This window comes from Nestor notabilis, unplaced genomic scaffold (assembly GCF_000696875.1).
Source record: "Nestor notabilis isolate BGI_N333 unplaced genomic scaffold, ASM69687v1 scaffold819, whole genome shotgun sequence".
In the NCBI taxonomy this organism is placed as follows: Eukaryota; Metazoa; Chordata; class Aves; order Psittaciformes; family Psittacidae; genus Nestor; species Nestor notabilis.
Window position 1 is genome coordinate 47,757 of NW_009943050.1, and position 14,644 is coordinate 62,400.

The following is a 14,644-nucleotide window of genomic DNA, read 5'->3' on the forward strand; positions in this document are numbered from 1 at the left end:
ACCATTGATCTGCTCCCCACATACTGTCCGTGTGACTGCGATGTGGCTCCTTCCGGAATTTTTCTTGCTGATTCTGTTTTGCTGATTGGGCTATTTCTTGTAGATGTAGGGAGAGGGGGGTTGTAATAAAAAAAAGGATTACAGTTACTCTAATAGTTATTGTGGGTTTTGTCCTTGGCACTGCTGAAGAGAGCAGGAATTTCTGTTTCTCTGATCCATTATACAACAGAACAATCATCCTGCCGGGTATCAAACAAAAAATCATTGTGCTTGTAGAGCTTATTAATTCCTGCAGTCATTGTTACTGGACAGAAAAAGAGGCCAAAAAATTTGGATAGGTCAGAAAGAAGAGTGGGCATTCATGGATTTACCAAGTACAGCCTCTGTTACACTGCTACTGAAAGAGATACTAACAAGCACTCATGCTTCAGCACATCAGTTAATTTCTGATTTTAATTGTGAGTCCTCATGTAAAGGAATGAACAACCCCACTCATACCACAGCATGAGTATCTGAAGCTGGAAGTGGAACTGGCTCAGTACCAGGGATGGGCAACTGGATTGGAAGTGTCCTGTGCCTGACCCAGCAGTCCTGCGTGGGCTAATTAGTGCTGGTAGCTCACTGAGGGCACAGATCTGCTTTTAAATTGCACTCTGTAGCCACGTCTTTCAAGCTTTTCTTTTTTCCAGAATTTAATTAATTTGCATTACTTACTTAAAAAAAAAAAAATCCTGACTCAATCTGTGGTTGTATTTTTCTAAAGCGTTGCTGCTACTGTGGCCATGCAAACAGCTCTGTAGTGGAGATGCAGTATTTGCTAGGGAAAGGTTGGGGTTTTGCTGCCACAGTTATAAAGGCTTCCACAAATGGCAAACTAAGTTGACAATGAAAAATAACTCCCCAAAACTCAAACCCTGTCTTTTCTTAGGATAAGAAAAAGCCTGTAGAAAGAGTTTTGATAACACTGATAAGTAGATGGCTTGCAAATACAGGTTTTTAGTTCTTTAGTTTGCCAGCAGTATGCCATTTGGCAGTCATGCCTAAAGCAGAGCAGAGCTGCAATGAAAAGCTGTGTTTGCTGAACAGGTCACCATCCTCAGATGCTCACAGCACTGTCTTCTGGCCAGCAGCTACTGAGCACAAAAATTTGCCACCTGGACAGGTTGTGTTACACTGTGGTGAAAACAAGAAGGGCCTGTATCAACAATATGATAATTAGTAGGTCCATGCTGATCTGGTTAATTTGGAGTCAAATGACCCTACTGGATAGGAGCAGCAGCAGGGAGCCTTGCATGAACAAAGCACTGTATGGCAACAGTACCTACCAGAACAACTACACCATGAGAGCCTTCCTATTCACAGCAGACAGCTCAGCACCGTGTGCCAGCACTGTGAACTGCCCAGCTGAAGGCTGTAAATTCAAGTATAATGACAGCTGAACTCAGATATCAGTGATGTGCCCCACTGTGCTGCCAGGCATTGCATGGATGGAGGGTGAGGAAGGCTCATTTTATGAAAACCTGAACCCCTGCTTCATGACACCTACAAAGGACGATTGGAAAGCTCCTGAAGGTGCAAGACAGCCACTTAAATCAACTTAGGACAATTTGTTTTCCTTGAGGTTTACCCCAGCTTTCAGATTTAGGAAATGTGACTGTAATGCCTGGACACATATTCCCTTCCTTTTATAACAGAGCTCATAGAAATGTCAGTGATATGGCAAAATCTAGCTGAGGTCAGTAAAGCAAATGTTAATTTCTACTCATATGAGACAAGCAGGCTGTTCCACTGACATACCAATTATCCAGTAATTCTCCTAGTAGTTATGAAAGAATACTTCTAAGGTTAGGGGCCTAAATATTTCTTTCCACTCCACAGAATGTAAGTTAAATACCACCATCTGATCTTCCTGCTGTGGGGAGTATATCAAGAGCTCAGACAAATGACCAAATAATTTCCATACTAAAGACTCTGTAAAATGTGGTGAAAGCCTCATTAAAATTTCATATTAGGTCTAACATGCATTTTACATATTATATTGTATTTTACATATTTTCTTCCATTTCACTTAGAGTCAGCTGAAACTGGTTAGCACCTGAACTTTGCAAATGCAGTAATAAAATGCGGGAGCTATGTGTGATTATTCAACTATTTTCACTCTTATTTTTGATACAGAGGATCCAAGCATGCTTCTACTTTAATTCTGGTAGTCTGGAACCCCTAGAGTCCTGGGAAACCATTTAAACTTCTCTGCCCAAGGAGCTAGCACAGAACAGTCTTTAACCCCCTTTACTTTTCTGCCCCAAACTCACAAGCATATTTATAGGGAGAGGAAAGATGATGGTGGAATTATTCTCTGCTGCCAAGTCGCTTAATGTTTGCAGGTAGCGCAGTTGGAGACCTGCCGGAGACTCAGCCAACACCATGGAGGCCTGCTTGAGGGCTTTAGAAGCATTCATTTCTCCTGCTGCTGCCACAACCTGTAAAGTAAGAGAAGTGTGACACTGCCAATAGCAGGGTAAACCCACCTTTACAATAAGGAGAACAGAAAAGGCACTTGGATGCCTGGGACAAGGATACAAGAGCTTGGGGGTAGACACTGCCTTGGGTCTCACCTTAGCTCTTGTCTCTCGAGCAGCCTCTGCTTCGGCTCCCATGGCCCTCTGCATGGCCACAGGAATCCTGACATCTCTGATCTCCACACGGGCCACTTTGATTCCCCACTGCTCTGTAGCGCTGTCAAGTATAGCCTTGGGGACAAACACACAACCCACCACGAAGAGCACAATGTGTGCAGAGAGAAAACGATGCCATGAACCCTGCTGCTTGGACAGAAGGAAAGTCAGTGTGCAAACCTGCACAACAGAAAGATGGAGCTCTCCAGGGGTCCTACCATCCAATGTGGTATGCATACAGCAGGTACCACAACCTATGAAACTCTCGCTGATCAGCACCAGTGTCTCCTGTGTGGCTCCTCTACTGCCTCCTAAATTATGATCCACATCCTTTCTTTAGGTGGATGCTGACCAAACTTCTCTCTTTTACAAAGTAATTCTATGGCAACTTCCTAAACCACCATAACACTGAAAAAGCACATAAAAGTACACTATGAGTGAAAGACACAGCACAGACCTGTAGCACTGCCATGCTCTTCTGTGCTCAGGTTCCTATGCGCTACCACATCCATGTCACTATCATGACCCTGGTTCTGCCCACTGCTGCTCTCCTGGCTGCAAAGGTGCATAATCTCTCATTGTCTTGACTGTGCCTCAACTCTGACTGAAAAAGTGTAAAGCAGGTGCTGGATTTCTCTGCTACCTCCTTGGCTGCTAAATAAAATAGCAAAACAGACGGCATTTTAATGCATAAACCAACTTGGTTCTGTACTGTGTATTGTTATGACAGGAGATATAAGCCTTGTCTTGATTAAATCTCCTTCAAGGGTCTGATCAAGACAGAGCTTCCCACAAGCAGCAGACTTTCTCACCACTTGCAGCAGCCTCTGTGCAAAGGCTAAATTGACTTTTTCAGTCAGTGAATAATTTCAGAATCTTTCTTGCTTTTGATAGGAAATAACTCTTCTACAAGAACCTGGGAAAATACCTTTAGAATAATTCTTTCTGACTCTAGGCAAGGAGATGTATAACTGAAAGAAACATAATGTAAAACTTCATTATCATTGCTGAACAGAGATTGTTTCTAACTTGCTACTCCCCAGAACACAACTCCATGGTTGTCAGTGAATTTTGAGAGCTGGATTTACCTGGATACTGTGTGCAATCTCCTCACGGCCTGCCAGGAGCTGAGCCAAGGTCTGTGTACCCAGAACATTTCTCAGGGTTGCCTGTGCCAAGAGGAAGGTAGCTGTGTGGACATCAGTGACATTAGCAACAGCACTGACAGCACTGTGGATCCTGTAGTACAGCACCCCATCGATTTGAGTAGTAACAGCATCTTTTGTGAGAATCTGCATTCGAGAAATGGACAGAATTAGAGAAGGATCCAATGACACATCTTTTGCTAAGGAAGGAGAATATTTTTTGTTCCCTTAGTGAAGAAAAGGCCCTGATAATTCAAGGAAACCAAGAACTTCTTTTGGTTTCTTTGTCATTCCCTGGAGAAATAACTTTAAGGAAGCTATCCAGCACCACCAAAATACATACCCTTTAAACAACTTTTTCAGTACTAAGTGAATCTCATAAGTTGAATCAATTTCTTCTGAAATAATAGATCATGGTTATACTCTTCCTTTCTTGTAGAAAGGGCCATTCATGATTTTATATATTACATACAGTTTGGAAAATCTGTGCTACTTCCCCTAAACAAAGTATTTCCAAGAAACACCAGTGAATTAAAGCAAAAATAAAAAACAAAGTGCAAGAAATTTTAAGAAGAAACTCTGAAAGACATTTAAGTATTCATAGAGGAGTTGAGTCATCTTTTGCCACACAGGTCCCCTGTGCCTCACAGACAGTTGGTCTCAGCAGAGCACTCATGGTGCTCCACTATCTCTTCCCTCCTGGGCATCTTTTGCCTTCAAGAAGTTTTGTAAGCAGTTTGACAGTCAGAAAATACAGCAAATAAGATAAATTCTATGGCAGTTCACAGCTGCAAGACTATAAAACACCTGTGTTACTTTTGATTATGTCATGAATCACCTCTACCTTTTATTTCTGTCTTAGATGGCTGCTAGAGAAGTTACCTCTTGTGGAGGAATGTTACAGGTAACCGTTCTAAGATCAACCTTGATGAACGTGTCTGTACATGGAAGTATGAGGATTATACCTGAAAACCAAAAATAATTGGATGAAATGCCACTGAAAGCTAAGTTTAGAACCAGGCATCCTGCACAAAGCAAAGAGACTGAAATATCCACAGGGTGGGGAATGTGCCCACCTTATTACTACAGCTGTCCTTCCTGCAACAGGAGGTGACGACAGTGAAGTTTTGCATTTTCAAATAACAGAGAGAAATGCAGATATCTGCAAATAATGTGAATTTATTAGAGCTTAATGACCTGGGCCCCTGGACTGGGAATGGGGAGATTGCAGGTGCAGTCTCAAATGTGCCATGAGACTTTTGACAAAAATTCCTTCCACGCCTTTGTTCCGTTTCCCCTTTTTAAATCATAAGCCATGTGTGTCACAAGGAAAGATACACACTAGGTCCAGATTCCTGCACCACCTGTAGGATCCAACATGAGGAACATTGTCCCAGGTTCTGACACATCCTGTGAAGGAGTCCCCACTCTCCCTTCACTGGAGAAGGAGGCTTGACATAACTAGTCTTCCTATCTCAGCACCTTGCTTAGGTGCCCAGAGCCACGTAGAAGAGTTCTGCACCTGCTCTAACTGCCCTTTGGACCACATGATTGTTATTCAAGAGGAAGGACAGGACCTGAAAAGGACTTTTTCACCTTATTTCAGCTTCCAGTTTGCCCAGTTTCATTGCACAAAGGTGGTAACCACACAAACACAAATTCCTCATGTTGCTGGGTTTGGTTTGTATTTGTGATACATAACCTGATCCTAAGTGATTGCACCAAACTCTGTATAGATGCAGTGTCCCTGCCCTGACACGTTTATCATTTTCAGAGCAGAAGACAGCTAAATTGCTGGCAGCAACAAGCAGTGTTGGAAGTGAGGCACATGGAGAATGAGTGGTCCAGTCATTCAAAATAGCTCTTGGCAGACCTGAAGACTGCATGTAACCCTCCCTGGTCCCCCACCAGTGTCTGCAGCATGAGCTCAACCTACCGTTTGTTGTCCAACCTACTCAGCAGCAAAGCCATGACTGGTATCAAGGTCCTTAACCTTCTGCTGTGCTTCATGGACCTCTGAAACTCTTGATGCGGTTAGAGTGCATTGTAACTACATAAAAACAGTGCATCTTAACAGATAAAACTGCATGCACTCACCTGGTCCCTTTGCTTTCTTAGACAGTATAAGTCCCAGCCGAAATACAACAGCACGTTCATATTCTCTAATAACCTGGGGAAGTATTTTAAATTCAGAATTTTACAACTAATTCTATTCCCACTCTCTGGTCTTATTTTTTTTACTCTTTGGCATCTACATTGAATGTGAAAAAAATACAGATAATATCAGAACCAAAAGAATTGCAAAACACTAGGCATCTTACATCTTCTCCCACCATCATATTTTGCTAGAAAAACTCAGACCTTGGCTCTCAAACACATTACAAAGCAGACATAATATGAAAGAATTACCACTGACTTAATAAGGCTACCCACAACTCTCTCAACATCAGTACTACACTCAGAGGAGTATGCCTCACCTCAGGTAACCCAGCTTACTGCTTCAGTTAGTGTATCAGGACTACTCAAGGGCTGGTGTTCAGGGCAATCATCCTGGTAACTCATCCCTAAAACCTGATTTGAATTACTCACGTCTTGATGGGGCATTTTGTGGCTTTAGGTTATATAGTTGCTCAATGCAGGGACCTATGCCCCCATGTACTCATGTTAATCACCAGCAGCATCAAATATGAGTTCTTCAGAAAAGTTTGTAGATTTATTCCCTCACTGGTGTAAAGCAAGGAAGTTTAACTGATGATGGAAGCTGAGATTGGAAGAAATCAAATGACTAAGTTGTGGTGATATAGAAAGTCAGTGGAAGAACATGCATCCCAGTCCCAGTCCACATCTTCACTAGAACCTCTTAAGATTGCCAAAAAGCGAATGTAAAATGCCTTGTCTTAACAAAATCAAGAAATCAATTAACATAAGTAACAGCAGTTATAATTGTGTTCTCTTATGTGCCTCAAATCCCACTAGCTTACCTTCATACACATCCAGATGGAAATAGGAAAAGTAATAAGCACCAGAAGGAATGAAAAGGAAACCAGGATCCAGCCACAGGCACCAATTCCTTCCCGTCTGTCAGCTATTAAAAAAAATATAAGTAAGAGCAGCAATGAATGCAAATTTTGGAGAGAGTTATCCAAGGGATGTAGATCTAGCCCAGTGCAATCATGAGGGATTGCAAAGTCCACAGAGACTCACTCCCTTTTCCTCCCTCCCATTGCCCACAGAAAGCTATAAAAGGCCTATCAAACATCCAACTTCATGGCCCTTCTGCCAAAAAGAATAAAAGGCTGAGAAAGTACATTTTGCAACAGGTAAAGAAGAATTAAATGAAAGGCACAGCTGGGGGCTGTGAAGGAGAAATCATAAGGTGGAGTATCCATGGATATGAATCTGTGTCAGTGTGCCATGGCTGGATAAAAAAGATTTAATTAGTATGAAACAGGCAATAAGCAAACTTATTACCTGTTTCATAATTAGTATGAAAAGATAATAAGGAGGGAAACTCCTGCTGTCTTTAGATGAACATTTTGGGGCATACCAGTTCATCCACAGGACCAGAAGCTTCAAAATCAGTGCTTGTAAAAATGCACGCTCATGTATTTTGAGCAGTTTTCCCACTGCGCTCAGCTTGTCTCATCCCAAAACTTCATTACAATGAAATCAAAATAATTTGATTATTTTAGTGCCCGAAGGGAAGGTAGTGGTGAGTTGTTGTTCAAATACCAAAAATTTAGGAGAATTTTGTAAAGAAAAGCTGATCAGGAGCAGCTGCTATTCGAAGAGCAGAGCAGCTGGAGCTGCTGAGGTCCTCGAAGAAGAGGCACAAATGAGCGCAAGGAGTGAAAGAGGACAGTCCTGACACCACAACAGAGTGCTGCAAGATCAACTCGGTTTTGCTAAATGCAGAAATGCTTTGGACAAGGAGAGTCATGAGAAAAGCAGAAGCAGCAGGGATGCAGCATGGACAGCCCCAACAGCTGCTTGGCTGCAAGGTCTGGGCCAGAAGAGGATTTTTGCAGGCATGAGCGTCAAGAGATAGGAAGCCGAATGCCACAGCCTGTTTCCCAACACAAGGAGAGGGACAAAGGCTCAGAAGTCTCCACAGAAAACCTTCCCCATGCTGATGAAATGGAAAGATGTAGTGCGCTTTGGTTATGTTACTTCAAAGGCATAGGGTAGCACTGGGAATTTCTGACATCAAATAGAATTCATATGCAGATAGAAACTGGTAAATATAGAACAATTCTTTTTATACTTTCTGAGAAAAAAAAACTTGTCACCACAGTGAAACATGGTGAGGCTGCCTGCTCTGTAAGGCACAAGCTAACAGACCAGCAGAGCAGGACTGACAGGTTCATCAGAAAACCCCTAGCAGCCCTGGAGGAGAAGACAATGCAGCCCTCCTGTAGCTCCTTCCTCTCTAGATACCTCTGTGCCTCACTGGACTGCATCTGCTGGCAATGTTCACTGCAAACCTGGGTGTTACAACCAAACCCTTTGCTGAGTGTGGTTTTGACGATCCTACTTTTGAGAGCCCTGCTGCAGATTTAATCACTCACACATAAATGCATTCGTGTTCAAGACCTAGTTAAAAAACCTCACTACAAATGTTCTCTGACTATGCTGAAGTTTCAAACCATTTAGCCATAAGTCAAATGAAAGACCCTAGAAAAACACAATAGTGTGGGATAAGGACACTTGTCAGATTCAGTTCCTTTTTTCTTGAAATGCTCAACATAGTACATCATCAACACACTTGATATAGAAAATCATGATATGTGTGTCAAATTTGAAGAGCAAATGAAAAGCTCATGTCCAAGTTGTATTGTGAAGAATATAAAGAACTCTGGGAAAAAACCTCCCAAGTCGCTCAGAGCAGTAAAGAGGTGGAGTAGACTCAGCCTCTTTTAACCACCATGCACCCTCCTGCTTCCTACAAGCACCCAAATCAATCCTGCTGAGACTCATGCTTGTCCCATCACACTAGCCATACTTACGGCCAGGCAGTACAGCAAAAAGACATTGCCAATAACTAGGTTTGGCATCAGTTCTGTTGCTTGAAGAGAGCATCAAGTGTTTCATCACAACAAATCCAAACACATCAAGTGATATTTTGGGGCTGGAAAATTCTTCTACCTTCCCTAACTTATATTTTCCCCTTTCCACCCCATCCCTATATATGGAAGTGTAACAGTAGCTGAATCAGCTATTTTAGCTCCTGAGGTTATTTTGCCCAAAGTAGATGCTGATGCACAGCAGAATGAGGCAATTTAGTGCCACCCACAATGGCAGATCCTGAATTTTCATCTATGTGAGAGACATGAGGAATGCCTGGGATCAAATAAACTTTTGTTTGTTTGGTTAGTTTTGCTCATTTTATAGAGAAAAAATACATGTACACAAAGTGAGGCTCACCAATTAGATGCTCTGTTTTGCTTTCTTTGGGCGTCTCTTTCTGGGGATCCATCGCATTTGAGGGAAGCTCTGATCCCCTCACAGACGAAACGGCAGCGTACCTCAAAGCTGCGCAATGCTCATGCGAAGTGCTGAAGTGAGAAGCAGGGTGAAAGACAGACAAATCCCCACTTGTATGAGAGTCCTCTGGGAGTTAGTTACCCTGGTGAGGAGGGGGTGTTTACAAAAACAAAGACTTGTGGATAAGGGTTGTCTCTGATGTAACAACATGGTTTTCTCTGGCAGTCTTCTTGTCCCAGCTAGTTTTAGACCCCACAAAATGCAAGCCTGAAATTGTTTCTATGAATCAGTGGTATCTGTCACCAGAGATAAAAACCAAGAACAAGACAGAACACAAAGAGAAAACAAAGAGGAAATACCTATGAAGAGTGGCAGAGGGAACTGGGCTTGTTTAGTCTGGAGAAAAGGAGGCTGAAGAGAGGCATTATCACTCTCATAGAATTTTGATTCACTTTCCACAACTACCTGAAAGGAGGTTGTAGCAAGGTGGCTGTCAGTCTCTTCTCCCAAGTAACAAGCACTAAGGCATAAGGAAATGGCCTCAAGTTGCACCAGGGGAGGTTTAATTTGGCTATCAGGAAAAGTTTCTTCACCAAAAGGGTTGTCAACCATCGACAAGGCTGCCCCGGGAAGTGGTCGAGTCTCTCCTTGATCCATGGAGGTATTTAAATATGTACAGATGTGACACTTAAGGACATGGTTTAGTGGTAGACTTGGCAGTGCTGGGTTAATTGTTGGACCCCACGATCTTAAAGGTCTTTTCCAACCTAAAACATTCTATGATTCTATAAAGTCAGAGGGTACAAATTGAGTACTGCTCCTCTGCTGTACACCTCTGAATATTATGAGGCTTGACTACTGTTCAGATCTCAAACACTAGCAACATAAATAAGCCTCCAGTTGAGGTCCCCATGCTGCACCGAATAGCTCATCACACACTTCTTGATACTGTCCATCACTCCAGGTCGAACGCCATCGTGCTAGATAATCTAAAAACTACAGTAGAGCATTTTAGCTCCAAAATCTTAATTTTTTTTTCCCCAAATAAGAATATTTTCCACAAAAATTTTTAACATTGTCAAACAAACCAAGTACAGCATTTCAGACTTAGCCATTTCCAAAGGCTGCAGCAGGGAGCAGCCTTCTCAAAGGACACAAATCCATTGCTTGTTATTTGAGAAAAAAATGAAAGGTGGCTTTTCATACGTCATTTATAAGTTTGACATACAGCTGGATTAATGATCTGGCTGTTTCTGTGGGCATCCATCAGCTAAATTATCTTTGAAGATCTGGCTCTAGCTTCATTTTGCTTAAGTCTTCATCCCTGCCAGTAGTCACATTGGTCCCAGATGGGTCATTCAAAGCCAACTGCTCCCCAGAGAATCCTTTCTCATCTTCACAAGAGAGGAAACTACACCACTGAATGGATGTTTTATATCACCATGAAAACCATAAGCACAAACAGCTTGCAACACTGGGATTGACATACTTATTGCAATACCATCCCAAATACGTCACAATATCCATTTGAAGTAATTTGTAGCATTTTCTTCATTATTGGGCTTCTCAGGCTGAGCTGCATGATCAAACCTGTTCACAGCAGATGCCTACTAGCAGGGCAGCAAGGGCCAACAGTTAGAAGAAAGATGTGCTTTAGAAAAATGGCTTTAATTATTTCAGAAGCAAAAACATCATATGCAAAACTACCCCAACATTTGTATTTTAGAGCAACTCGGTTTTTTTGAAAATAATTTTTTTCCAAGCCATTTGAATACAACAATCTACACAGCTACTTATACTGTCAGATAGATGAACAAAACATACTACAATCTAACAGAAATAATTGCTCCCTGATGTTTATTGAGAATTCCCTGAGGTGCCTGTAAATATAGCCCTCGAGAAGTGACTAAAGCGGATGGTGTTTTTCTTTTACATTCAGGAACATTAGTGTATTAATTTCTCTGTGTTAACTTCGGCTGCACTTTAATTCATTTCAAAAATTTTAAGTCAAAGCCAGGGCCATCTTAATCCTTTCTCCTTGGATTACACTGGGGTTACACTGGGGCATGTGGATAACCCACCACAAAACACTCAGAGAAGAAAATACATGAGCATTCTGGGCCAGAGCAGCTTACAGGCTGCAAGGTCACTTGTGCTGAAGAGCCTGGCACAGCCCTGTGTCACAGAGCAGTACCGCATAGAAAACCAGTTTGAGTGCAATGCCACAGTAGCAGGGCTCACTTAGAAGCAACATCACATGAATGTGGCTCAAGTCAGCAGCAGTTTAGCTATTTCTGCAGTATGCTGATGCAGCTAAAGCCTTCAATTTCTATTCTGAAAGCAGAGCAAAGGCTCAGATCAGGCACGGTGATCAGGTGCTTACCTATGCACGCCATTCTCCAGCACTTCTCTGCACCAACTGCTACATTTGCAAATGGCACCAGTCCTTTAGACAGAGGATCCTTTAGATTTCCTTTTCTCTAAAGTGTGCAGTTGCTCCCACTTATCATCCAGTTGCAAAGACTTAATCCTACAGACCAAGCACCCCCCACTTCAAAGTTTGTTAAAACCAGAATGGGAATTCTTACACACAGCCACTCCTAAATACAGTGCAAATCCCAAAGGTTTCAAAAGTCAGCAGGCAGTCGTCACATGGAATTTGCACATAACAAAGTTGTAGGCTTCAGTTTGTCTTTTTCTAACCTTTTTAGGCCAGTACTACTTTCCTTCCCATGCACTGGGCTTTGGCCATTCCCTAAAGATCCTTTCCTGGCCCTGAATTCTGCCCCCAGAACACACTGAACTATTTGCTTCAGGCTCGTCATTCCTTTCCCCAAATGAAAATTTAGAAGAAGGTACAGGATACAGAGCAGATTAACAATACCATCCTATTGCTCCTCTTTAACTATTAACATATTAACAATACCCACATTGCTCCTCCTCCTAGGAATGGCATCAGCTTTCAATAGCTGAAGATATGGAGATACCAGGAGGCATCCATTAGGCTACACTTCACTGGAGCATAAGTAAACGAAAGACAAAAGGATTGTTCCCATCTAAATCCAGAAACGAAAGCAATTTGCAAGAAGGTAAGAACATTCACAGCACAGCAGGTTTCCTTCCAGGCCCAGCCAAACTCACAACACTCACTTGCAAATCAGAGGAAGAAGAGGACAGAAGACTGTTTGTTTTTCTCATACTCACAACGGTTGCAATTAAAGTACTTGAAAGAAATATTGAAACTTGTATTTGCAAACACAATCCCAGTACGTTCTTCGTTGTTCCAAATAAAGATTTTATTTCAAAGAACATTTCACTATACATTATCTTTGCAGTCTGTCAACACAGCTGAAGTATAGCAGTTATAGCAACTTGAACAATGACAAATCATAGTTAGTCCAAAATTAAAGTCACACAGCAACAACCCCTTCCCAAGACAGGCTTAGTGTAAGATCCATCATGGTTTGCCATAGGAGCAGACTTTTCCTTGGCTTTTTAAAAATGGTGCTCAAGTAAGAATGAAAGAGCTCAGGACAAATCACCCCCTGCAGAAATTCCAAAGCTGGGTCACAGGAGTTTGCTGCATCGGAGAACACAGACCTTATTCCTGAAGAGAAAAGATTAATAAAACACAATTTTACATCAGGAGAAATGTTTAAGAAATTGAAACTTACCTTAACCCTAACCACTGGAAAGTTCAATTTACAAAATCCTGCTCAGTGTGACTCATTAAGAACCAGAGAGCCTATTCTAAACATAAAAGACACTTCAAAGCTTCTTAACCTATTTGTTCACTTGTCTGACACTGTTAACATGCTTCTATGTAAAACTACACCAGCTGCGTATGAAATACTCTATTATGGGTAAAGTGGCTAGATACCACTTAAGCAAGTAAATTGTTTCCAGAGAAGAGCATTTAATGCAGTAGATATACACTACGTCTCACCTGTTTTCATTTGGAGAAACAGGGCTTCACAGTCTCTTAAGTATCTTTGAGCTGTCTAACGTTCACACAGAAAAAAACAACCCACACCCCATGACCGTCCAACAGACATTCAATTTTCAGAAACATATGTACAAACTGCTTACTTTTTGATAAAGCACTGCAGCACAGCTGATGTCTGGTACTTGCTTTTTACTACAAAGTGATATGAATTAGTTCAGACTTTGATTGCTTGATGGGGAAACCAGGAATCAAATTGGAGCTCAAACTCAGCACCTCAGTAAGGTTACAAAATGCTTATTGACTTTGAACTACTTTACATTCGCATCTATGAAACAAAACCCAATTTGCCCTTAAGAACATACTTTATTTTCTGCTTCTCCAATTGATCTACAAATCTACAAAGAACAAGCCATGGAAAGAATGAGAAGGGAAGTGTAATGAAAGATGATAGAGATTTTTTTTCCACAGATTTCATAAGTTGTGATATAAGGCACTGATTTTAAAAGCAATTCAGAGTGGACAATCATTAGAATTCAACCGGTTTCAAAAAATAATGTAAAAGTGCAATACGTTTTTATCTTTAAAGTAATATGTAAATTTGATTATTAAAATGAAAGAATACCTAATCACTGACAAAGTATCGAGGACACTATCTAGGGTTTTTTTTTTTAATCTAATCATGTCATAGGGTATTTCTATTGCCACTCTTTAGGAAAACAATTTTGCAATTCGATATACAATCCTGTACCATAAAGAAACAGCATAAGCAACATCGAACATTAGGAAGTGACTTAGTAAAAACAAGTTTATTAATTTGTCTTTTAGGCAAATATGTAAATAGTAAGCAAAGCCTTTTTGCCATGACTGTAAACTTTTATTTAAAAAAATTGTGTTAAAAACCAATACAGGAATTTCCGTTAATGTTCTAAAAAAGTTTGTTCACATCTGGAAAGAAAATACATTAGCAACATCTCCCAGCAGAATTTAATCTTTAAAAAAGTAAAACTCTAGGTGCAGAGCTTTTCTACAGTATAGTATCCTCTACATTTTAATTTAACCACAGGATTGAATATCATTCATTTCTATTGGCTCTAGAACACGATCAAGAGTTTATCTTAAATAGATGATATTCAATGATGTGTTACACATTGCCACAGGTACTAATATTATAAGAAGAATGCACATCTGAATTTCACTAACAAAGCAAGACCTTTCTATATGCTGCATCATAACCCTTCCTAACCAATACAGTTAATTTAGCTATATGCCTTTAAAATCACATACGTTTTCCAAGGAAAAATACCAAAAAAATCCATGGTCCAAATTCTGCTCCCGCTTATATTCACAAGATAAATTAAGCACCATCAAGTTGTGGGTTTTAGCCAAAAAGCATG

General features: G+C 41.1%; 1 protein-coding gene across 1 annotated transcript; it reads right to left on the bottom strand.

Annotated features, from left to right (window-relative positions):
- Nucleotides 1-2,279: 2,279 nt before the first annotated feature.
- On the bottom strand, nt 2,280-9,296 carry STOML3 (stomatin (EPB72)-like 3). Its single transcript, XM_010021685.1, has 7 exons — nt 9,245-9,296; nt 6,802-6,905; nt 5,918-5,990; nt 4,703-4,785; nt 3,764-3,967; nt 2,616-2,750; nt 2,280-2,480 (listed from the first exon to the last, which is right to left on the bottom strand). Exons 1-7 carry the CDS (start codon nt 9,294-9,296, stop codon nt 2,280-2,282), a joined length of 852 nt encoding a protein of 283 aa, XP_010019987.1.
- Nucleotides 9,297-14,644: the final 5,348 nt, after the last annotated feature.